Source organism: Anser anser, assembly GCF_964211835.1.
Source record: "Anser anser genome assembly, chromosome: 4".
NCBI lineage: Eukaryota > Metazoa > Chordata > Aves > Anseriformes > Anatidae > Anser > Anser anser.
The window spans coordinates 57,799,149-57,824,361 of NC_139724.1; the positions used below are offsets into that span (position 1 = coordinate 57,799,149).

General features: G+C 36.7%; 1 protein-coding gene across 20 annotated transcripts in view; it reads left to right on the forward strand.

Moving 5' to 3' along the window:
• The window catches only part of LOC310898358 (uncharacterized protein), a 222,535-nt gene that overhangs the window by 32,017 nt on the left and 165,305 nt on the right, over nt 1–25,213 (forward strand). For 7 of the 20 annotated variants that reach the window (XR_014583216.1, XR_014583217.1, XR_014583218.1 and 4 more), the window contains 2 exons: nt 5,574–5,818; nt 13,537–17,495. The exons of 7 other annotated variants lie outside the window; for them this stretch is intronic. Coding sequence is in view for 8 of the 13 variants with exons in the window: in XM_083833270.1 (XP_083689396.1) it covers nt 5,574–5,627 (54 nt within the window). In the remaining 5 variants the exon portion in view is untranslated. Of the gene's footprint in view, nt 1–5,573; nt 5,819–13,536; nt 17,496–25,213 lie in introns of those variants that run through there. 6 more of the 20 variants (XM_083833286.1, XM_083833279.1, XM_083833285.1 and 3 more) reach the window with 4 other exon arrangements.

Below are 25,213 nucleotides of genomic sequence, written 5' to 3' on the forward strand. Positions count from 1 at the left end.
TGAACATCTTGACCAGGCCAACTCCTACTATCATCATTCAGCAGGGCATTCTTTTCAGAATGGATGCAATGGATATATAGTATGTGTTACTCTTCTGAATCATTTTACTCAGAAAAGACAAACTATCACAGCATTTCTCATGCTTTAGGGTTGAATGATTGTCTTATGGGGCTTTCAGTAAGTTCAATAGTTTATTTAAACAGATGTCAGATACCATACCACTTATTCTCCCCTGAAGAAATATAATGTAGATTAGCTTGGTTTTACCTTCAGATGGCCCATGTGTCATATTTTAAAACAAAACAGCATGGTTTCATTTCAAGATCGAACATATCAAAAGAAGTTAAAAGAAGATATTTCTTTAGACTACTGGAATTACACCTTTTGTCTCTGACATAGATTTTTTGTTTTCTTAGGAAAATCACTTAAGCTAATTTTTTTAGTAACTATATCTAGAGATCTTCAAATCCGAATTGCTGAGGACTCCCAGTTGCAATTGAAATGAGGTGTTTTGAAGATATGAAGTACTAGATAATATAAACAACATTGAATTTTATGTAATGAATATAAAATTTGATTAGCCTAAATTTATTTATTCTTTTTTTTTTCTTTTCCTTACCTAACAATTACCCCTTACCTTCCATTGCTTCACACAGCAGTTGTGAAATTATATTAAAATATACTGGTGAAACATTCAATTAATTCTGAAAAGCCAAAGAATAATTCTCCCTTTAGAAAAAAAAGGATTGATTGGTGTTCATTAAGTAAATCTATAGGTTATCTAACTGAGATACAGAAGTGAGGTCTATCCATTCTGTATAGTGAAGAGCCTCCCTGTTCAACCTCTATTCCAGTCTCTGTTCTCTGCTGTTTCTGTCTTTTCTCTGCTTGATTTCCAGTCATTCCAGCACAACTCTGTACTAGGTCTGGTTGGGATGGAGTTGATTTTCTTCATAGCAGCCCATATGGTCCTGTGTTTAAGATTTGTGACCAAAACAGTTCTGATAACACACCAATGTTTTGGCAGTTTTTGAGCAGGGCTTGCACAGTGTGAAGGTTTTCTCTGTTTGTTACTCTGACCTCCCAGGGTGTCAGCTGTGGGTTGGGCTAGAAGCTGGAATGTGACACAGATGGGAGAGCTGACCAGAGTTGACCAAAGGAATATTCTATACCATATGATATTGTACTCACCAATAAAACTAGCTGCACCACCCTTTCCCTCCCCTCCCCTCCCCTCCCCTCCCCTCCCCTCCCCTCCCCTCCCCTCTCCTCTTTTTTCTCTCTTTTTCTCTCTTTTTCTTTTCTTCTTTTTCCTTTTTTATTATTATTATTATTTTTCTGATTCCCTCTCCAGTCCTGCTGGGTGGGAGGGAGAGTAGGTGACAGAATGGGGACTTAGCTGTTGTCCAGGAGTCAATCCACCAGGGATTCTCAGTCCACAGTTCCTGTCTTCCCTTCCACTAATAGTCATGGAAGATTGTTTAATTGTTTAACTCTGATCTCTTCTCCTCACCAAATTCCTTATGCATTTGAATCAAAGAGGTTAATGTTTTGTAATTCCTTTTTGGAGGATAACTCAGGTACATGAAAAGCAGATTCCCATCTTTTAATTCAAGCACTGGGGCTTAAGCCAGCTGAGAGCAGGTGTTACCAGGAAATAATCCACTGTTCTCTCCTACCTCTGACATGGATGTTAATTTCCTGATACTTTGGTGTATGCACAATTTGATCACACATGGAGGTTTGATAAGCGCATACTTATTTGAGTGAAAAATAATCAGAAAATTATTAGGTAAACACTATCAAGTACTTACAAGCATGATCAGTGATCTTTGCAGGCTTATGACTTGTCAGAGTTTATTTTCAGACCTACATCTTCACCACAATGGCCTGTCAAATTTCAAAATCCTGTTCCAAAAGAGGAAGATGCCAGAACATTTCAAAGAAAAGGCATCAAGAATATATTAACATAAGCAAAACAATATACATATTGTTTTCCAGAAAAAGAAACTAGACTTGTATCACTTTATTTCCAAATAAGATTGTGTCTCAAATTGTCATCATTTATCACGCCAGTAAATGTCTGTAGAAAATATCTTAGGCCAGGAAGTGGTCAAAAACATTATTGCTACGTAATATTACCAACCTAGTCAGTTTTGAAGAAGGGCTTCTTATGAAATATACTATACTAGTACAGTAGAGTAAAGAAAGAAAAAGAGTAGAGAAAAAGCTGGAGTGCTAGACGCCCTTCTGAAGGTACTGAGCTTCACTAAATCAAGCATAATAGTGAAGTCGTATGCCTGACAGTTTGCATGTTTGTTATTTAATTTAAAAATTTCTGCATCACTTGCTCTTACAGGCTTAGATTTATATCTAATTTTCTATAAAGTAAAAAACTTAAATTAGTTCAAAAACTAAGGATATCTTCCTTATCTGATATAGGTGTTGAGGTATCAAGGATCATGCACATTCCTAAGGCTGAGGATAAACATTTAACTATCAATATTTTTCAGACTCTTTTTACTCTTTCTTGCATGTATGAATTCTTTCAAGTATGGATTTTAAAATGTTCAGCATTGATTTAAATCTGCTTCTCTTGTGTAATGGATTTCAGAGCCAGATTCACAAAGAAACTGAGGTGTAGCATCGCTAAATTCTGCTAAGTGTAATATCCAGATATAAGGCTTCAAGGATTAACTTACTGTCATTTTTTAAATGCTACTGACTTATTAGTGCTGATAACAGCCACAGAATATTCATGACATAATGTAACATTATATCATGGATAGAGAAAATAATGTCTACAAATACGTAATAATCTTAGGTTTTAGTCTTGCAAGGAGACCCATTAGTGCAAATCCCTATTCCCATAAAAAATCCAGTGAAACCATGTGAAAAATTGTTGCTGAATCTATTATTTGAACATGGTACAAACATCTCCTTTGTAGTCTTACTACATAGTGGTTAAAGGGTGAAAACAAAATTTCATTTTGCCAGGTATTAGATTACAATGAAATTTTTGTAGTTGTCAGGGTAAAACTAATTACATGGGAATTAATTTTTCTTTTCAGTATATTAAGTGACAATGTATGCCTTTGGAATGAAGTAATAGGAATACATTCTAAAGCCTACACCCAGAACAACAAACAGCTACAAAGCAATATATGTAAAAAGTAATGAAACTAAGCTGGAAAGTGTAAACTTCAGTGGAAAAATCTCTTGAGATGCAATCTTTTTGCAAAGCTCTTAAATGATTAATGCAAATGGTATTTCACTAGTGGTTGTTTTATGAAATGGGTCAAGAACACATATGTTTATATCACACACAGAAATGATGTTAAATTTTAAAGCTCTAATAAATTCACAAGAGCGAGACAAATTTAGGATTAAAACTTTGACTATGTCCACAGTACATCCCCCCTGTGCCTTCATAATTGCAATTTTGTTAAGTCTTGAAATCAGTGCCTTTATGTTAGAAGTTAAAGATTTATTGGAAGCCTTATCTTTGAATTTTCATACTTTGGTGGGTTAAAGGCAAATCATTAAAACAACATTAATGTGTTTACTTTTTCTATATTAATTTCGTTTTATTAATGGTAGTGGAAAGGAAAGGAAAGGAAAGGAAAGGAAAGGAAAGGAAAGGAAAGGAAAGGAAAGGAAAGGAAAGGAAAGGAAAGGAAAGGAAAGGAAAGGAAAGGAAAGGAAAGGAAAGGAAAGGAAAGGAAAGGAAAGGAAAGGAAAGGAAAGGAAAGGAAAGGAAAGGAAAGGAAAGGAAAGGAAAGGAAAGGAAAGGAAAGGAAAGGAAAGGAAAGGAAAGGAAAGGAAAGGAAAGGAAAGGAAAAGGCTCAGAGGGAGAAATTCTAAACAACTGCATCCTTTATGTCTTGTATTGTAAAGTTCTTCATGCATGTATTTTGAATTTGTAGAGGTGCAAACTAAATCTAAACCAAAAGCTGCAGAGTCATAGCTGTGGTCTTGCTGGACTAATGAAACTATATTGTGAGTGAGTCTTTAAGGGTATTTATAGAGACTCCTACTCATGTGAACTAGCACTACATCCTGTGTGTAGTCAAGCAAATAACATTGAAGTTGTGCTTACAAATGATTCAGTCCAGGGTTTAGTCACATTGATTTAAATGACAGAAAACACACACACACACACACGAAAAAAAACAAAACACGGAAACCACATCCTGATTTGCCTACTTTTGAACTCAACAGAAATAATTTTTATCTTTGCCTCACCCTGGCTTTTGGCTTTGTTATGGGTGCCAATTATTACCAGTCAATTACAATTATTGCAATTATTGTCATCTAAGGAAAAAAACCCTAAGACTGTGGTAGAATAGCATCTTTTCAAAGATTTTACTTTCAATACTTCAATACTATAGTTAAATCTTAAACATGAAATATGTATCCTCTACTGATGACCAAATATTTAAGTGTCTTTTTCTAGTCAGGTAGCAACACAATCTTCTAAAAAGAATCCTTTCCTTTAAGAGGGTTATAGATTACGTTGATATGTATGTTATCTTATTGGTAAGACAATGTTTCATGCTCACAGATCCTCAAAGTAAGATTTATTTCCACCATAAAATTTTATTTTTAATTGTGCTATATTTATCTATATATGTAATTATCTTCTGGTTATATTGAATTGTCGGTTTTTAATTACAGTTGATACTAATTCATTACTTTAATAAATGTTATGTTACACTTTCTTGAGAAAAACTTTTTTTAACAAAGTAGAATAAATTGTGTAATATTTTAGCTTAGGAAGGTTCCTCTCAGTTGTTAATTGTAGAGGCAATTAGCACACACCAAAGAAACTATTGTTGATTTTAAATAATATTTTTTTACACTGCAATTTGTTTGTCCACTGACATTTTGTATTTAATATGGAAAATTTGGAAACATAAAACATTAGAAAGATTAGCTGGGAAGCAGATCACAAATGCTCTAAACACAAAAATCACTATAGTAGCTGTGAGAAGTTGAGCCTCTGACTTTACCACTGTATAGCAGTTAAAAATACCGTCCAAAAAAAAAAAAAAAAAGCTCACTCAGATAACAGATCTGTCCTGCAGGATGGGATGTGGGGCAATTGTCAGTGGCTACAGTCTCAGTTAGATGGACAGCAAAGGCATCTGAGTAACACAGTAAAAAAATGGGTCTAGCAGCAGTCCAAAATGGAGGCAGCATTAATTGTGTCTTCATGTGGAGGAAATGCCAAGCTAGACAGGAGAGTGTGTGTATGTATTTTTTTCTGGTTTTGTTTTGTTTTTGTTTTTGTCAATTAGTATGCTTTGTATGTGCAAATAAATCACATTTTGTTTTAAGAAAGATAAATTCTGACCTTTGGATACTCATATTGACTGCAGACTTACAAGAGGAAATTCTTACAGATGTCATGTTCTGAGGCTGGCTGATCCTGCGTTTGGAAGCCAAGTAGGTTGGAGGCTCAATTAATGTTTGCACTATAGACTTCTGATACCAAAATAACAAGTGGAGGCTCAGTCCAGTGAAAAGGATGCTTTCACAACAATCTGAATGAAATCTTTTGGTTATTTTAGCCAGAGATCATGACGAGGATTGCGACTCTTCTTGAGCTTATTACAATGACATGATGAAGAACAGAAGAACAGCTTCAACCAGATCAAAATCAATTTATGCAGCTTTGTACTGGAAAGGAAGGGAAAGCCTCTGCTCATTACAGCCTTGAGCTTCATTCTGACTAATGATGCTGCGCTTACCTTAAATTGAAATGGGCTTCCCAAAAGTCAAATATTTGAAAAGGTTTTCTAAAGTCTGGAGAAAGGTAAGAGAAAAGCAGAAAGTACATTTTATCAGAAAGCAAATAAATAAATAAGCCTAGTCTCAAAGTAGCTTGCTTGACACTAGGTGGCAGACAAGGCAACCAGGAAAATCCTTGAGCAAACTAACCCTAGCTGTGTGTTCTTTTGTGGTTGTGTGGCTCCTTGTAGTTTACATCTCTTGACAAATATGCAGCAAAAGCAAGGAGTCAGTACAGCAAATACGCTACATGCAGTAGAGGTTTCCTCCACATGCTATTGATTGACTATATCTTTTAGTGTTCATGATTACTTGAGGAGTGAATAACATTTTGAGAAGCCATTGGTTGTAAAACCACTTTTATTTTATTTTATTTTATTTTATTTTATTTTATTTTATTTTATTTTATTTTATTTTATTTTATTTTATTTATTTTATTTTATTTTATTTTATTTTATTTTATTTTATTTTATTTTATTTATTTTATTTTATTTTATTTATTTTATTTTATTTTAAAAAATGGTGTTATGCAGTGTAATACTATATGCATACACCTAAAAGAATACATATATTTCATAATATCTGTCAAAAAAAAGCCTTTCTAAAACTTCTAGATAGATATCAAGACTGGAAGAAGTAAACTGTATTCTTGGCTTCACTGCAGATTTGTTCTATGACTTGTATATCAATAATTTTCTCAGCTTCAGCCTTACAAACTGTGAAATAGAATATTACTTCTTCCTTTCTTCCACACCTGCAGACAAGTAAATTCATTAAATATTACTCATGTTTTAGTTTTCTAAGATGTTTTCAATTTAAAGAAAATCATAACTCCTGCTGAAAGCAGGAGTTGGAATGCATAAAGAAATAAAATTAAATACATATTATTTGCTCATATGAGGGATATCAGTCTTTCTAGATTCTTTTAGATTTTTTGCATGCCAGGAATGTTAAGATGAAAGTCAAAAACTTTGAGGACTAAGTCTATAATGTGATTTTCAGTTCCTTAGAAACTTTTGGGGTGATAAACTTTTAATGAGAAAAAAATTAAACTCTCTAAAAAGGCCTGATCTTTAACAGAATTATTATTATTATTATTATTATTATTATTATTATTATATTATCATTAATAATAATAATAATAATAAATGAGAAAAAAACTGTAGGGTGAAACTTGAATTTTATTACTCTCCTAGTTTTGAAGATAATTTTTCAATGTAAACACACACAACATCACATCCTTCTTAGCTGTCAGCAAAACCAGCTGAAACAGCAGCAATAATAATTGAATTTATATAAAAGTTACCTATCCATGTGATCAAGGACCTTTACAAGAAGATACATAAACAAGTAGAGAACAATATGCGTGTGGGCTTTTCTCAGCCAGCTAAAACTGAAGATAGTGTGAAGTTATCTAAAAAATAATGTCATCAATTTTCACTGCTAATTAACTGTTAAATATCAGGAATTTTGTGAATGATGGCTAACAGATAAAATCACTATGAAAGTTAGGTGAAACACAAGCCAAAGAGGAATAGGAGGTTTTCTCATTCTTCAGTGTTATACGTATCTTGACTGACCTGATTACCAGAGACATGAGGCAAAGGTATTTATCCAGTGAAGCTGAATGCATTTGTTGTATGCTGACATTAATTCATTTGAAAATATGCTGCATAAGGAAAAGAGTAGAAGCTCAGAATATACTATCTTGAATATTAGGCTAATGCTGTGCAGTGGATTTGGTGCCTCTGTGCGTATATAATTGTAAACTGAATCCAGACACAGTTGCTGTTCACCTTAATAACATTGAATTAGCTATCTTCAAAACCAGGACAACTTTTCTCAATTTCTTTGTTTATGCTGCAGGTGCCAACAATGTCAATGTCTGCAATAGGCTTGCTTTATGTACAGACTGTGCTCTTATGTTGCATTCATTTTGATTTCCAAGTGGAAGTGGTACTAATGGGTTTCTTAGGCACTTACTACAAAAACAATTTGTCTTGTTGGCAGTTTTAGATACTCAGGAATTCTATGTACTTGTCTTCACTTTGCAGATCATCTTTTTTTTTGGCATTTAAATATCACAGGAGGGACTTCCTGACTGGAGATAGCACTTACCGTATTACACGAGCTGTGCATTCTTTTTGGCTCTAAGGCTATACATAGAAACAAGTGTTTGGCTCTAGCAGGCAAAGCGAAAAAGAATAACTTATGTCAGCAGAAAACTTGAGGTCAATATAGTTTCAACAGCAAGAATACTCATGCTTTTTAACACTCCAATGATATCTGTCGACCACATATTTTGACTTGGTCTTTTTTATTTTTTTACCCCTTTCTTTCTTTCTTTCTTTCTTTCTTTCTTTCTTTCTTTCTTTCTTTCTTTCTTTCTTTCTTTCTTTCTTTCTTTCTTTCTTTCTCTTTTTATAATTGAGATTTTAACATTTCATTTTATTACAAAATAAAATAAAAAAGTTTATTTCCTCTTATGAATATACGTTAGCTTCTAGATCTGTCATAAATGGTTTTAACTATGAATTCTTATTTAAAAAGAACATTTAAAAATCAAGGTGTTTTCACTCAGATATGTTTCTAATGAAGGCAAATCTAAAATATTTTTAAACCTTTTAGGATTTTTAAAATCAAAATCTTCAGTGCAGGTAATTCTAATTTGATAGCACATGTTTTGAAATTATTTTTGCTGTCAAACACAATGGTTTATTACAACTGTTTCAGAAAAGAAATTAAGAACATGCCTTATACAGAACACATAGTTTAGCACTCTTTGAGATCACTTGATTTGAGAACACTACTCAATATTAATTTAAATTATCACAATGAATGTTTTTTTAATGTGAATTACCATCACAAAATAATTTTATAATTACACTCATTAACAAGTATTACCTCCCTATGAAAAAAATATTCATTTAAATAGTTCAAAGAGTACTGTTATACCCCTTTTAAAACTCACCTTTGATATTTTCTAAGAACAATAGACATATTTTTTAAGTTTTTATATTTAATATAAAAATATTATAAATATGTAAAAAATATAATTATATTTTAGTTTTTACATGTTACTCAAAGAAACTGCTTCTATAAGCTCTGCTTCTGCACATCTCCCATGTACTGATGAATACATGAAATATTAAAAGCCTAGAAATATTTTGACTAAATGTTTTATATCTGTAAAGTGGAAATTTAAATAAATTAGCTGTCTTGGACAGGATCACAGACAAAGTCCTGACAGGCCGTGGAACAAAGGATTCTGAATGCACTTTGGTAAATCAAGGTGTCATTAATGTGTGTTTGCATGGCATGTTGCTTTACTGCACTTATCAATTATTGTTGCAGTTTTACCAGCAGACCTCATGTGTTTTAGTAAATAATAAGCTATCCCATGTAAATTCTTTGTTCCAGATGCTGACAAAATTTAACCACATACTCCAAAAGGATCTGACTCTAAGTCCAGAGCTCTTTCTCAATTAAGTTTTGAACCTAAGCATGAGTACATTCTTATCCATTAGTTAATTCCTTATTTATTTGTAGAAATTCTTTTTTGTTTTTGAATATTTTATTTTATTTTTGTTTGTTTTGTCTTTATTGGAAGACATCCAATTCTGCTTTTCTTTAACTTACTTCTCTGAAATCTCTCTATCTGTACACTATATTACTCTTGTGATACAGAAGATAATTTCTATCTAGCTCTCCCATTGTCTGTCAATCCTTTTTGAGGTTCTTATCTTTAATTATAAGAATCTATTCTATTCTATTCTAGCCTAGCCTAGCCTAGCCTAGCCTAGCCTAGCCTATTGTGCAAAGGAACTTGGCCAGCAGGTCAAGGGAGGTGATCCTCCCCCTCTACTCTGCCCTGGTCATGCCTCACCTGGAATACTGTGTCCAGTTCTGGGCTTCCCAGTACAAAAAAGACAGGGATCTCCTGGAAAGAGTCCAGCAGAGGACCACAAAGATGATATGGGGCCTGGAGCATCTTCCCTGTGGGGAAAGGCTGAGAGACGTGGGTCAGTTCAGCCTGGAGAAAAGAAGACTGAGAGGGGATCTCATCAATGTGTATAAATACCTGAGGTGTGGGAGACAGAGGGATTTGGCCAACCTCTTTTCAGTGGTTTGTGGGGATAGGACAAGGGGTAATGGCCACAAGATAGAGCACAGGAAGTTCCGCACCAACATGAGAAAGACTTCACAGTGAGGGTGACGGAGCACTGGAACAGGCTGCCCAGGGAGGTTGTGGAGTCTCCTTCTCTGGAGATATTCAAGGCCCACCTGGACGCCTACCTGGGCAGCCTGCTCTAAGGAACCTGCTTTGGCAGGGGGGTTGGACCCGATGATCTCTCGAGGTCCCTTCCAACCCCTTCAATTCTGTGATCCTATCCTATCCTATCCTATCCTATCCTATCCCATCCTATCCTATCCTATCCTATCCCACCTATTCACACTAATAATCAAACCATACCATGAAAATATGTAAAAAAGAAATTTAACATCTCCTAGCTTTTATGCTTTTTTGCATATATTGCATTTTTTAAAGTCAGTTCTACTCATTGCCAAAAGCATTTCAGTGAAAATTATTGGAGCAAAATATTGAAAGAAAACTAAAATGTACAAAATGCAAGTCATGAATATAGCATATTCAGAGATCTGCTGCTTGCCCTATAGAAAACATATCTTATACTAGTCTAAAATATCTAACAACAATGAAACTACACATACAGTTTCCAGATCAGTTCTGAATTTTCTTTTAATGCATTTAAGTTAGCTTGAAGATAGAACTTCTGTGATTTAATATTTATAAAGGCAAGCTTATAAACTCACAAAGTAGTACATATTTACATCTCTAAGTAATTGCTCCCAGTAATCAGTTAATTGCATTACTTAGGATTGCAAAGTGTTCATTAAAAGTCTTTTCTGTACATCCGGGGGTTTACAAACTGATCTTGGACTTCATATAGATATTGTGTACATATTATAAAATAATTATACACAATTTATGCTTACTTTCTTTGTGCAGAAAACTTTCTCATAGCAAGTAGCTAAGACATTAATCACTACCACATCTCTGTGGAAGTTTTTTCTGTTTGCTAATTTAGCACTACTGTAACAATATTTTTGACACTGCTAGTTGTATTTTAAAGTTATTAGAAATAATGTCATATGAAAGTTTGACAGCAATCTGAATGCCAGAAGCACAGAAAAAAAATATTCTAACCAGAAGATACAAAGAGCATGTTGTACATCTTGCATTTATTTTGGAGATCGCACAACAAGGCAAAAAAGTCTAAAAATGAAAATACTTCCTAAATTTTCTAATTCTTAATTAGAAAACATTTCACATGTTACTGAGATAAGTTTGATACCATCTTTAAAATCACTGATTATGACTCATAATAGACAACAATTTTAGATGCTACAAAATGTCAAATTATTATGACATATTACGACATGCCCTCTTTTTTAAAGGTCTATACCTCTACAACTTGTTAATGATTATGATCGTTCATTGCCAAAAGGCAGGTGATCACAGGAAGTACAAGTAAAAAAACATGTTATGCTTTAATCAGAAAGTAAAAGGATTTAAATTATTGTAAAATATATATTTTTTCCAAGTAAGTCTATGATGATGCATATTCTGTCACAGTGCTAAACATTAAACTTTTTACTGAGGGCAGTGGAGTCAGGTGATTAAGTAAGTACACAGATCCAGATTTGAATCATGTGCAGAGTTTGATTACACATGTGTTCCAAATCCACGCTGATAAGCTTCAACAAGCTGCTTTCTGGGATCAAAGAAGCTTTCAAGATTGCATGTATTGCAACTGGTTGAGAAAGAATATTGTAACTATGAGCAAGATATGAAAAGAGTGACAAATGAAAACTGTATTAGAATATTGTTTAACATTCAAATACGTACAAACAAAAATCTGCCTAGGGGAAATCAAACAGAAATTAAAGTAAGGAATCATTGCAAAAAGAGTATAATTCAAACTATATAATACTTTGAACAAAATAAAAACTTCTAAAGATGCCTCGAAAAAAGAATGGTAACATGAAATAGAGGTATAAATATAATCTGTAAGCTTGCATCTTACTAATTATAATAATAAAAAAGAACTATTTCCTTTTTTATTGATGCCTAAGATAAGTTGTCAAAAGAAGTTGATAGGAAAAGATATCATAGAGGCCATGTATATATTTTTTTTATGTCCCACTTTGCCTTAAAATATGTTCGCTGTCACAAACTATTGTATGTAGAAATAAATAGCTGTTGCTGACATTATTTCACTCCCTCCATCACATCTAAAAGCAACATTTCATTCTTATTTGAGCCAATTCTGAAAAGCTTCTCTGACCAGATAGTTGTGTAAAGTCACCTGAACAGTACGGAATGCGCATTTTATCTTCCTTAGAATTATGAAGAATAATGAAATAATATATTTCCAGTTCTGAAAATAATGCTGCACAATATAGCATCAGGACTGCAGCACAAAAGCAAATTCCTCATAACTATAGAGTTCAGATCAAGTATTAGTAGTGCCCGATATGACTGAAATACCAAAATACTCACTTTGGTTGTTTTGAAAACATATGGGAATCTGCTTAAGCTTTTATAATTTTGGAATGCTTTAAATATCTACGTTTTAAGCATAGGGTTGTGAACTGAATTATGTCCTATGCTTTACATAATTATAAGGTTTGTAGGTAATATCTCCGCAACAAAGACAGGATGGTTCACAATTGTGCTTTACAGAAAAAAAAAAAAAAAAAAAGGCAGCAGAAAATTATGATGGCTCTGACACAGCACACTGATTAGGATCAGAAGATATCTTCCTAAAAGCGTGTTGACTGTAGATCTAAAATGGGAACAGGCTGCCTCAGCAATGAATGCAATTTTTAGGTAGCTGGAACTTGAGGCTAATCCTTCAACTTTGAATAGTAAATATGTGTGTGATTTTGCCACCTAGTCATGAAAATAGAGTGAGAGGCCTGGGTTCTTGTCCTCTTTGCTCCCTCCTGCTTTTCTGTGTTCTTCATTAAACAGTTCTTAAAGTTTTGCACTGAGCTTCCTCCACGTTACGCTTATGGGTGCTTAGGTGCTATCAGCGGGGGCTGCAAGGATGGCCTCTGTGATGAGAGGCCAGGGCTGCCCCATGCCTGACACACCTGGTTCCAGCTGGTTGTAGCCAGCTCTAACGAACACCTCACAGCACAGCTGGGCATGCCAGCCATGCTTTGGGAAAAAGATGTTTAAGAGGGGAAGGAAAGAAGGAGAGAAGAGGAGGGAGCAAGAGGTTTGAGAAACAGCAGAGGGAACACCAGTGTTGGAGGAGGCAGAGGGAGGAGTTCCATGGCAGAGCAGCTATTTGCCTGCAGCCTGTGGAGGACCTCACTCTGGAACAGATGTATTTTCCAGAAGGGCTGTAGCTGTAGGGCTGATGGAGGACCCACACTGAAGCAGAGGAAGAGTGTGAGGAGGAAGGATTGGCAGGGAGAAACTGTTAAGTACCAGCTATAACCCCCATCCATTGCCCCTGTGCTTCTCGGGTGGATAGAGGAGTTGCGAGTGAAGGAGTGAAGTTGAGCCTGGAAGACTGGTGAGGAAGTGTGTTGTTTTAATGTTGGTGTCTTTTGTTGCTCATATAAAAATCCATTTTACATAAATACTGTGAGTATAATGAATGTAAATAAAAATACTATAATTATTTATAAGTATTTACCTGTTCACAGATGGAAAGTACTAACATTTGGGACAGTCTTACCTGATTTAAACCGCAGGTGAAAATAAATATATCCAGGCTGGATGAAGACAATTCCATCAATATTAATCAAATCAAGATAATGAATCTTTCCAGGAGTTGGACTTGATGATCCTTGTGGGTCCCTTCCAACGTGGGATATTCTATGATTTTATTGAGGTAAGTGAGGTCGATACTTGCTTTCTTAACTCTAAAATACGTACATTTAAACTACAGTCAACTATTGTCTTGCACCTGTATGTATCAAATAAAGAAGAAAAGGAAAAGAAAACTTTTTTTTTTTTTCCCTCGCCTGAGACATTCAGCATCCTTGAATTCTGTTCCTAATAACAGGAGGTGAGAGTAAACAATTACGTATTAAATGTCAGAGACCTTGTACACTATCACATACTGCAAAGCATGAAATATGCCTCAAAAAACTCTAATAAATTTTGTACTTTCAATGTAAAATTTCAAAAGACTCAAAACCTTGGCTTTCTTGGGTATTCACGATACTAGGGGTATGAGTAGTTTTACTTCAGAGGGCAGATGCCTCAGTAGCAGGTTCTGGTCTTCCACTATGTTCAAATTCAGCAGTTTCTGCTAATCATATATAGTCAAATTTATTTCTGACAACTTTTCTGCTGATTTGTCTTATTGAAAAATACCAGTGGTGCAAGAGAAACCTCCTGCTTCTAAAACACCTGTATCCGATGCTTTAGAATTAAGATGAACCTCTATCATAGAATCATTTAGGTTGGTAAAGACCTCTAACATCATCTATTCCAGCCTTTAACCTAGCGCTGCCAAGTCTGCCATTAAACCATGTCACTAAGCACTACATCACCACATTACGTTTTCAGAAGAATTCCAGGGATGGTGACTCAACTACTTCCCTGGGCAGCCTGTTCCAATGCCTCACAACCCTTTCAGTGAAGAAATTTTTCCTAATACCCAACCTAAACCTCCCCTGGTGCTACTTGCAGCCATTTCTTCTTGTTTTATCAGTTGTTGCTTGGGAGAAGAATCTGACCACCACCTCGCTACAACCTGTTCTGAGGTAGGTGTAGAGAGTGGTAAGGTCTCCCCTGAGCCTCCTTTTCTCCAGGTGAAACAACCCCAGTTCCCTCAGCTGCTCCTCATAAGACTTGTTCTCTAGACCCTTCACCAGCTTCATTGCCATTCTTTGGACATGCTCCAGCACCTCGATGTCCTTGTAGTGAAGGGCCCCAAACCGAACACAGTATTCGAGGTGTGGCCTCACCAGAGCTGAGTACAGGAGGACAATCATTTCCGTAGTGCTGCTGGCCACACTATCTCTGATACAAGCCAGGATGCTGTTGGTCTTCTTGGCCATCTGAGCACACTACTGGCTCATATTCAGCCTGCTGTTGACCAAAACCCCGAGGTCCTTCTCCCCTGGGCAGCTTTCTAGCCACTCTTCCTGTAGCGCTGCTTGGAGTTGTTGTGGCCAAAGTGCAGGACCTGACACTTAGTCTTGATGAACCTCATACAGTTGGCCTCAGCCCATCGATCCAGCCTATCCAGATCCCTCTGTAAAGCTTTCCTATCTTCGAATAGATCAACACTTGTGCCTAACTTGGTGTTATCTGCAAACTTACTGAGGGTGCACTCGATCCCCTCATCCAGATCATAGAAAAAGTTATTGAAGGGAACTGGCCCCAGTACTGTCACCAGTACAGTCACCAGTAGTGACTGGCCTCATCTTTAAGAGTGTTAAATTGTGGATAAAGGGGAAGAAATACATATGCATTGGCCATCAGAAGCTTGAAGAGAGCTTGAAGAAAACTGTTTTCAACAACAAATCAGACGTGAAGCATTATTTCACAAACTTTAATTTCTAGATTTGCCTCCCTTTTGTTTCTCTGTTACTCCATACTCTGTTACTCCATACTCTGTTTCTCTGTATGACTCCTCTGTCATAACCTAATTATGCATGCGATCTTGTAACAGAATTTAATATTATTACCCAAGTTTATTATCTTAACCTTCATATTTCTCATGCCTAAAATCAGCCATTATCAGACATTTCCTCAGAAGGGCTCAATTTGTCACTCCAAGCATAATTAATTCATGCTGATCTTTTCAGATACTTCAGAAAATTCCAGAAAATGCATCCCTAATATTTAATCAATTCTATGTTATAGTCTTCATTTGATTACATGTCTCTTTCTGGTTTAAACTACCATTTCTAGCCCGGACTTTAAAAAAAATGTAGTTTCACTAAAAAATAAATAAAAATAAGTGTGGAAAAATACCTTTATTATAAAAGAAATCAACCTGTCACTATTTTTAAATTTAAAATTAGTCATCCCTAGTTCAAAATAAACAATAAAAAAAAACCTCATTAATACTAAGATATTTTTCTTTCTTGATTTTAAATCATTATTACAGATTATGAAGTAATGTTAATAAATTACTGTGAACTGTGTTTGAAAAGTAATTGGTAGAAATGTACAAAGCTATCAACATTGAAAAAACTTAGGATGCAGGGGCTGTTGATAATACACTATTTGCAAGCTGGCATATAGCAATCCCAGTATTATGATGGCTGTAGCATTCCTAAATCAATTATTTCATTCTATTTCATTTCTAGCACTTAGCGCTACCTAAGCACAGGTGAATAAATCTTTGCTTTTGTGAAAGGTCTATTCACAAGCTTAACTGCACTGAACTTTTCTAGCAAATGGTTTATTTTTGGGACACTGAAGCCTAGATCTTCAAAGGTAGTTGGTTAGTACTAGCTTTTAAAGGGCGGTAATATTATTGAGGAATTGGCCCTAACTGCAGCAAAAGTAAATCTAATAATGTCTAAAAAATAGATCCAGAGTTAAAAGTATCAAAGAACAATTATACTTAAAAAAAAGCCATTAAATGAATAAAAGTATTAGTTTTGACATTAGTAAATATCTTGAAAATATCTTTAATATACAAGTGTTAATTACATTAATAGCTGTGTTGCCAATACATCTTTTTCTGGAAGGACACTCTTTTAAAAAGGAATATATTTAAATGTGTAGTACATTATTTTTACCTAGCTTTGTTTATAGTAGCTCTAAATCTAAAATATAATAAATATAAATATATAAATAATATAAATCTTAAATATAATCTGCTTTTAAATAAGTATTCAATTGTAACTTAATTTGTTTTTCGTTTTCCCAGTTTCCACATCCTTATTGATGTTACCTCACTCAATACTATTTTCAATTACATGAATGCTGGCTATGTTTTCCAAAGGATTCCTGTCTTGTTCATTGCAGAAGATGGTTCAATATATGGCCTATGTCTTATTCAATTCACACTAGCGAAATCCTGCTGTGAACAGTTTTGTTAACAAGCTTGTTAATTTTAACATTGTCTTTTACAGCATCCATATTTTTGTGTCATTTGAATACCTTACAACATATCAGTGAATTTATTTGGGAAGGTGAAGAGAGAGAATTATCCTCATTTTATGACTGGAACACTGAGATGCATCATCTGATAAATCTGAGACTCCTTTGAGTACCTAGAAACTTATTTTTAGAGTACTTAGCCCTCCAGTTTGTAGTACCGTTCCCCGCGTCTTCAGCTGCAGCTGCAGGCATCCTGCAGTTTGGCAGTTTAGTTGTTCATGGTATTATCTGTACATCCAGAAAAGGAGGAACCCAACCTGCTGCATGAAAAACCCATTTACCTCTGTGCTGGGTCTGGCTGGGATGGAGTTAACTTTTCCTGCAGCAGCCCATACAGTGCTGTGCTCTGCCCTTGTAGCTAGACCAGCATTGGTATCACACCAGTGTTGTGTCTACTGCTGCATAATACTGGCACTGCATCAGGACTCCCTCCAAGCCCTCAAGAGCCAGCAGGCTGAAGGTCGGCAAGTGATGGGGAGGGGACTTCACCAGGGCAGCTGACCTAAACTGACCAAAGGGATATTCCATGCTATATGATTCACAGATTCACAGATTCACAGATTTCTCTAGGTTGGAAGAGACCTCAAGATCATCGAGTCCAACCTCCGACCTAACACTAAGTACTCCACTAAACCATATCCCTAAGCTCTACATCTAAACGTCTTTTAAAGACCTCCAGGGATGGTGACTCCACCACCTCCCTGGGCAGCCCGTTCCAATGCTTAATAACCCTTTCGGTAAAGAAGTACTTCCTAACATCCAACCTAAAACTCCCCTGTCGCAACTTTAGCCCATTCCCCCTCGTCCTGTCACTAGGCACGTGGGAGAATAGACCAACCCCCACCTCTCTACAGCCTCCTTTCAGGTAACTGTAGAGAGCGATGAGGTCGCCCCTGAGCCTCCTCTTCTCCAGGCTGAACAAGCCCAGCTCCCTCAGCCGCTCCTCGTAAGACTTGTTCTCCAGACCCCTCACAAGCTTGGTCGCCCTTCTCTGGACTCGCTCGAGCACGTCCATGTCCTTCCTGTAGCGAGGGGCCCAAAACTGAACACAGTACTCGAGGTGCGGCCTCACCAGAGCCGAGTACAGGGGCACAATCACTTCCCTCGACCTGCTGGCCACACTGCTTCTTATACAGGCCAGGATGCCGTTGGCCTTCTTGGCCACCTGAGCACACTGCTGGCTCATATTCAGCCGACTATCCACCAATACTCCCAGGTCCTTCTCGGCCAGGCAGCTTTCCAGCCACTCATCTCCCAGCCTGTAGCTCTGCTTGGGGTTGTTGCAGCCCAGGTGCAGGACCCGGCACTTGGCCTTGTTGAACTTCATGCAGTTGACCCCAGCCCATCGCTCCAGCCTATCCAGATCCTCCTGCAGAGCCTTCCTGCCCTCGAGCAGATCGACACACGCACTTAGCTTGGTGTCATCTGCAAACTTACTGAGGGTGCACTGGACGCCCTCATCCAGATCATCAATAAAGATATTAAAGAGGACCGGCCCCAGTACCGAGCCCTGGGGGACTCCACTAGTGACCGGCCTCCAACCAGATTTGACTCCATTCACCACAACTCTCTGGGCCCGGCCATCCAGCCAGTTTCTAACCCAGCGAAGCGTACGCCAGTCCAAGCCCCGAGCAGCCAGTTTCTTGAGGAGAATGTTGTGGGGAACGGTGTCAAAAGCCTTACTGAGGTCAAGGTAGACCACGTCCACAGCCTTTCCCTCATCCACCAAGCGCGTCACTTGGTCACTGATGTCACACTCAGCAATAAAAGGTGGGAAAGGGGAAGGAGAGGGGATGGCTCTCCTTGTGGAAGCATCTGTCCTCCTGAACAACCGCTACGCGTATTGAGGCCCTGCTTCCCAGGACGTGGCCGAACATCGCTCATTGATGGGAAGTAGAAAGTAACTGCTTTTCTCTCTCTGTGCTTCTGTGTGGCCTTTACTTCCCCTCTCGCTTTTCCCTTCAAATAAATCATCCTTATCTCAAACCTTTAGCCCTTTGTGTCGTTATTTTCTCCCCCTTCCTCTTTGAGGAGGGGGACTGAGAGAGCGGCTGTGGTGGAACTCGGTTGCCCACCCGAGTAAAACCACCACAACCTCATATCACAGTTTTAGTATGGCTAGATTGTGACAGAAACCCAAGGAGAGGAGAACCTTGGTTGATTCTCTATTTTTAAGTTGATCTCTATTTTCATTTCTTTAAAATCAGCATACCAAAAACATCAAAGGCTATCTGTCTTGAAAGCTAAATTATATAGAATATACAAGTATGGAAACAAAAACAACATAATCCTTTTTATAGAAAAACAAACAAACCTCCCCAATAAAGCCCATATTTTTCTGTTCAACACAGCAGAATTAACTGAGAGGGTTTGGAACAATTCTCCCTTATTCCCACTTTCATTTTTTTCTAGTTTTGCTTTTTCATGAAATAACTGAAAACATGATTTATTTTATCATGAAATACACATTCTGTGTATACAAACTCCATGGTTTCCCTTCAGGCATTTAAGAAATCTCTCCCCTTCCAGGCTTGTTTTTTGTTTCTACCTATCAGTAGCCCTTTGCTTCTCACAAGGCCTCAGTCTCCCTCATCCTGTAAGCTCCCTCTTTCTGCTTGCCTGCCTCACCCTGTGTTTTTAAACCTGATCAGATAGTCCCCAAAAGAGAGCAGTCTTCCTGTCCCCATAAGCATTCTTTTTGACTAGAAAGACAGCAGCATGAACAAGTAACATTTTCTCCTGTTGTCCAATCATCCGCTATAAATACCATACAGTGTAGTACACTTGTACACAATGTGACGTTCTAATGTTCACAACTACATTCTATTCATCACACAACTACAGAAACCACAGACTTTTCAGTCTAAAAGTGTGAGTTTCACCACCAAAATATGAATAAAAGTCTATTTGGCTTGCTATGATGTTTTGAAGGGTAAACAGTCCTAGTTTCTCCCATTCTAATCTGGTCATTAACCAAGCTGCCTTTCTGTCTGCACCAGTCCTCTCCTCTAGTTCATCTTATTTCACTTGCTTCATTCACTCTTTCATGTAGGGTCTCTGTGCATCATTCAGGGTTTACCCAAATACCTTTTCTGCTCACCAGTCACTGCCATTTCTTTCATTCTGCTTATACTTAGATCTTTCCTTGTCATTTCTGTTTTCCATTACCAGTTCAATATTTTAGCGTTCTGCCCACCCACTGACCTCTTCTCTTTCAATCTTTTAGTCCCATGCTCCTCATGAAAAAGTGAGCTCTGAGCCCAAGATTCTTTGTCCATCATGTTCCTAGATCCATTTACTATGTCCTTCTTTCCAGCTTATTTCAAGTCTAGTTCTTTCTCCTCTGCATTGAAAAAGTCTGCTTTTGTATTAGCGTAGCCTAAGAAAGTGAATTTCCTAAATTTAGTATGGCTATCAGAAGATCCAGACAATAGTAGTTATCCAAGGAAAGATTCAGTCAGTTCCACACAGCTTTCAGTGTTAGCCATTTTGTGATGATGATCATGTGAAAGCTTTTCAGAGGCTTACACCTTGGGCAAATTTGAAGATTTTAGTGGGGTAAGCAAAGACACATTCTTGACAGGCTTTGCTAAAATCTCAGTTCCAAAATATATAGCACTGCAGATTTTTCACTACAAGGAAACAATATTTTGTTTGTTTTGTATTCATTAGACATTTTCTTGGGAATAGAAGATCTGTATGACTGAACACTTATTGGAGGGGGAAAAATGAAAATACATCTATCCTTAGCTGTAGACTCAACGTGGAAAATTTGAGTTTTGACTGTTGAACCTAAGTAGAGTTATAATCAGCTGAAAATATGAACCACAGGCTAACCTTAACCATAGGTGGTGCCACCAGTCCTGCTTAAAATCTTTATGATGTTCCTGTTGTCATGGAAGCAACTGTTTCAACAGAAATTCCTCCAATACTTCATTCTTTGATAAGAAGAATAATATATTGCATTTAAATGTATCTCTGTGTGACTTACTTTCTCAGAGTGAGAACACAAGTGCTTTAATTTTCATAGCATCTGTGGAAAATGTCATAGCTAGATGTATATTTTGGAGGTAGATATACATTCTGGGGGTAGGTGTACTATGGAGTAAGATGTAAAGTATGGAGAAGTTGTGAAATCTCTTAACATAGGGTGACTGAAACCTGTAATGCGTACACATAGATATGTTACATTTTTGTAACACTGTGCTTTACAAAATTAAGAAGCACAACTTCACAAGTATAGCTGCATTTACTTCTACACTACCTTTCTGGTAAAGCTATATTGATTACTATTAGCTTTTGGGCAGAAACTGGTGCAGGCTGCAGTCGACCTTTTACCCCTGACTTGTGTATCTGTGGAAAAACACATTATATCTTCTGGCACTTGGAAAAAAAGTCATCTGTTTGCCTTTTATGTCTTAGGTGTTCCTGACTCTCCTCCAAACTGTCCTTGCACCACAACTGTCAGAAAGGAGGGAAAGATAGCCTGATAGGTAAATAAAGAGTACACACAAACTTTTGAATTGTAAGTGAAACTGAGATTAAACAGAAGAATATCTAAGATTTTTATTGTGCTGTTATTGCTTTTAAAATATTCTTATTGGAATTGAAAACACTGACTCTTTTTACCTTTATAAATTCATTATCATGTAACCCCTATGTAATCATAAAAACAGCAAGTACAGCAGTGATGCAATTTACTTTTCTATTCAGCTCTAAATTTTAACATTCCTTATACTATGCTGCTGACAGTAGAATTTACATTTGCTTGCCAGCAAAGAAGAAATAAAACCAATAAAGCCAATATATATTGAATCCCTTGGCTCCAAAAATTTTCATTCAGTTTCCAGAAGTGGTACACACTGCTAGAACAGATTTGTTTTCCCATAAGGTACTTGTTGCAAATTTAGTGTTACTCTTCTTCAGGAAGAAAAAATAAAAAAAAAATAAAAAAAAAATAACCACAATAATCCCAACTCATCATATGTTCAGTGATGCCTGCTTTAAATGTCTGTTCCTAATTTGCTGGTATTTAAATGTTTGCTACTGAGAGTTACCATGGCTATGAGACATATCTTGTTCTTTCTATAGCAAAATTTGCTGCTGTAATTTTTAAATTGTACCTTCAGGAAGTGGTTTCTGAACCCATGTTCATTTGTCCTTTTCAGGCTGCTAAGAATACAGACCAATTGTCCACTGGACAATTCAATTTCATAGTTTTCTATAAGTTTAGTTTTAAACTTAGTTTTAATAAGATAAATAAACATAGTTTTAATAAGATAAACAAACAAATAAACAAATGAACAAACAAAATCCTAGTACATGGAAGAGGAGCTTCTCCCTGTAGTATTCATGCGTCTATCCATACTATCTTTATAGAAACACAAAACCTGTCAACATTTAGATATTTGCTGGAACAGTCACCAATTTGATAACTATTTGAATCTCTCTAAAAAAATCTTGGAAGCTCCCAGGAAATACAGTCTATGCTCAAAGCTGACTGTTCTAAATGAGATACTCAAAGATCCATACAGTTAAATCTCAGTTCTCTTAGACTTATCAATATGGTGCTTGTTGAGAGTGGCCAAAAAGAACATCATATTGAATCATCTCGCAAGCTAGTGGGCTAAGATGAAGAAGCTTGTTCTCTTTAAAGATTTCAATGTTTCAACATGGGACGGGTCAGTAAGGTAATAAATAAAGTCAGCTCATTTGATTTAGTGCACAGCTTTAAACTCTTTCTGTAGCCGATGGAAGACAAGAATCCCACCATGGGGAGTGACAGAGACCTATCCACTTTCTCTGATTTCAATTAGCTATTGGAAGAGGCTTGATGTATCTTACTTTTATGTAATATTCTGGTATGTTAAATGGCAGAAAGTTCTGGTTTTAATGTTACCACTTTTGAAGTTTATTACTTCACCTGTAGGCATTGTACAAGTAATTCAGTGAAAGATCCAAATCTGTCTTTTCTATCTCATTCAGTATTTTACACTGAATTTCTGACTTATGCAGTTCCCAACACTCTCTGTCTCCTCCTACTATTACAGTCTTATATATATATATATATAAATCATAGATTATTCCAAGCTGATTCAACTCTCACTAGAAGCAAACACAGAATGACAAAACAGATAACTTTTGTATTTATGCATTTTAGGATATCTGTTCTAATCAAGCCAAAATTCTTGTTAAAATACCTTTTGGTTTTGCTCTTAAAAAATCAAAATAAAAATTTATGCCAAACAAACTTGCAACTATCGGTAAGCTGTTATGTAATGGATGTGAATATATGTTTGTGTAAATGTCTTTCTACATCCTTTTTTTTTTTTTTTTGAGTATCAAAATTTGCTAATATATCACTATTAAAAAAAAAAAAAAAGAAAAAAATATAAGGTACTTCCTTTTGAGAAGTACCACACTGAAACAAAAGGATATTGCTGACAGGATATGCAAAGTCAGCTTTAGTAATATTGTCAGTTAGGATTAGTCAAGTAATAGTCTGACTAAGTCTGTATTAGCTGATATTTTCACTGAAGAAGTATCTGGAAGTCCATGTGAAGGTTGAGACCTCATAAGACAGGCAACAACAGAAAAGTATAAGAAGAAGAAAGGATTTCATGCAGCTATGCAGTATATATAGTATGGGTTCTCAACATTTTTACATTCTTGTCATAGAATCACAGAATGGTTGAGGTTGGATGGGACCCTGCTCAAGCAGAACCAGTTGCCTAGGACCACAACCAAATGGCTTTTGAATATCTGTAAAGAAGGAGACTTTACAACCTCTGTGGGCAATCGGTGCCAGTGCTCTGTCACAGTATCAAATATCATACTGTATATACATCATATATTATATTACACGATCATATCATGTTGTGTATATTTACATATAATGCATTTATTTTCAACATGTTGCGTAGACACAATCACTTTTCTTCCATTCATTTGGTGCTTTTGTTTAATACCTGATTGCTCTGTATATGTTATGGTTTGCTGTCAGAACTTCCAGAGCCATTGACTCCCCATGTCTCATTGTAAATGCCTTCACTTATCAGTTATGCATACACTGCACCTTCACTGACAGATCGTTTGCCTTCAGTTCCATATAAAAATGCTTGTACATCATCTGTTTATGAGTAAATAAATGAAGGAACAGGGGGAGCAGACACAAGGATAGAGGCATACAATTAAATAAATACATAAGGTTTGAAGAAACAAAATCAGAATTAAGCAAATATAAGCATAAAGCATGTGTATGTTTATGGGTGAAAACAAAATATGGGTTAATTATGGTTATTACATGCCTCCCATGCTCTCTGCGTAGTCTGACCTTACTCTGCTCCTCTTGCTGCCACTCTATGCTTTTTGATTATCCTTTTCAGCTCAAAGTGTCATTTCTTTGCCTAGGCCAGGAACTTCTATCTGTAGCTCTGAGAGGAAGACTATATGAGGTGTAGGTGGCAAGGGTATGGCAGTGGGGAGGCTGCAGGGGTGGCTTTTGTGAGAAGAGGCCAGGAGCTGCCCTTGTGTCAGACACAGTTGGCTTTGCAACAGACCTGCTGCAGGACACAACTGAGCCAAGCCTCTGTGCCTCTGTGAAAACAGGCTGAAGAAAATGCCAAACAGGTGAAACAGCAGAGTGAACACCAGCAGGGTGAACACCAAGGACAGAGAAGGAGGAGGAGGAAGTGATCCAGGCACTGGAGTAGATGTCCACACTGGAGCCTGTCGAGGACCCCATGCTGGAGCATGTGAATATTTCCTGAAGAAAATGTGGCCTGTGGAGAGCAGGGGAAAAGCATGAGAGGGAAGGATAGGCACAGAGAAACTGTTATACACTGACCATAATCCCTTGCCCCTGTGCACCACTCAGAGATGGGGTACAGTGTGCCCCACCTGGTGCCTGGTGTGAATGAGAGATGTCTGGATTGTGAGAGTGGGGAGGAAAGGTGTTTTGATGTTTGTTCTTGTTTCTCACTACCCAAATCTATTTTAATTAGCGGTAAATTAAATTATTTTTTCCCAACTCAAATTTGTTTTGCCTGAGATGGTAATTGGTAAGCAAGCTCCCTGCCTTTATCTCAATCCATCAGCTTTTTCGTCCTATCTTTTCCCGCTGTCCCCTTGAGGACGGACAGTGAGCAAGCAGCCAGGTGGCTCACCTCAGAGCACTGTCTTCAGTATCTCAGTCTTTCTTTGTGTCAATATCCTTCCTCATTCTCTTTCACATCTTCTGCTTATTTCTTG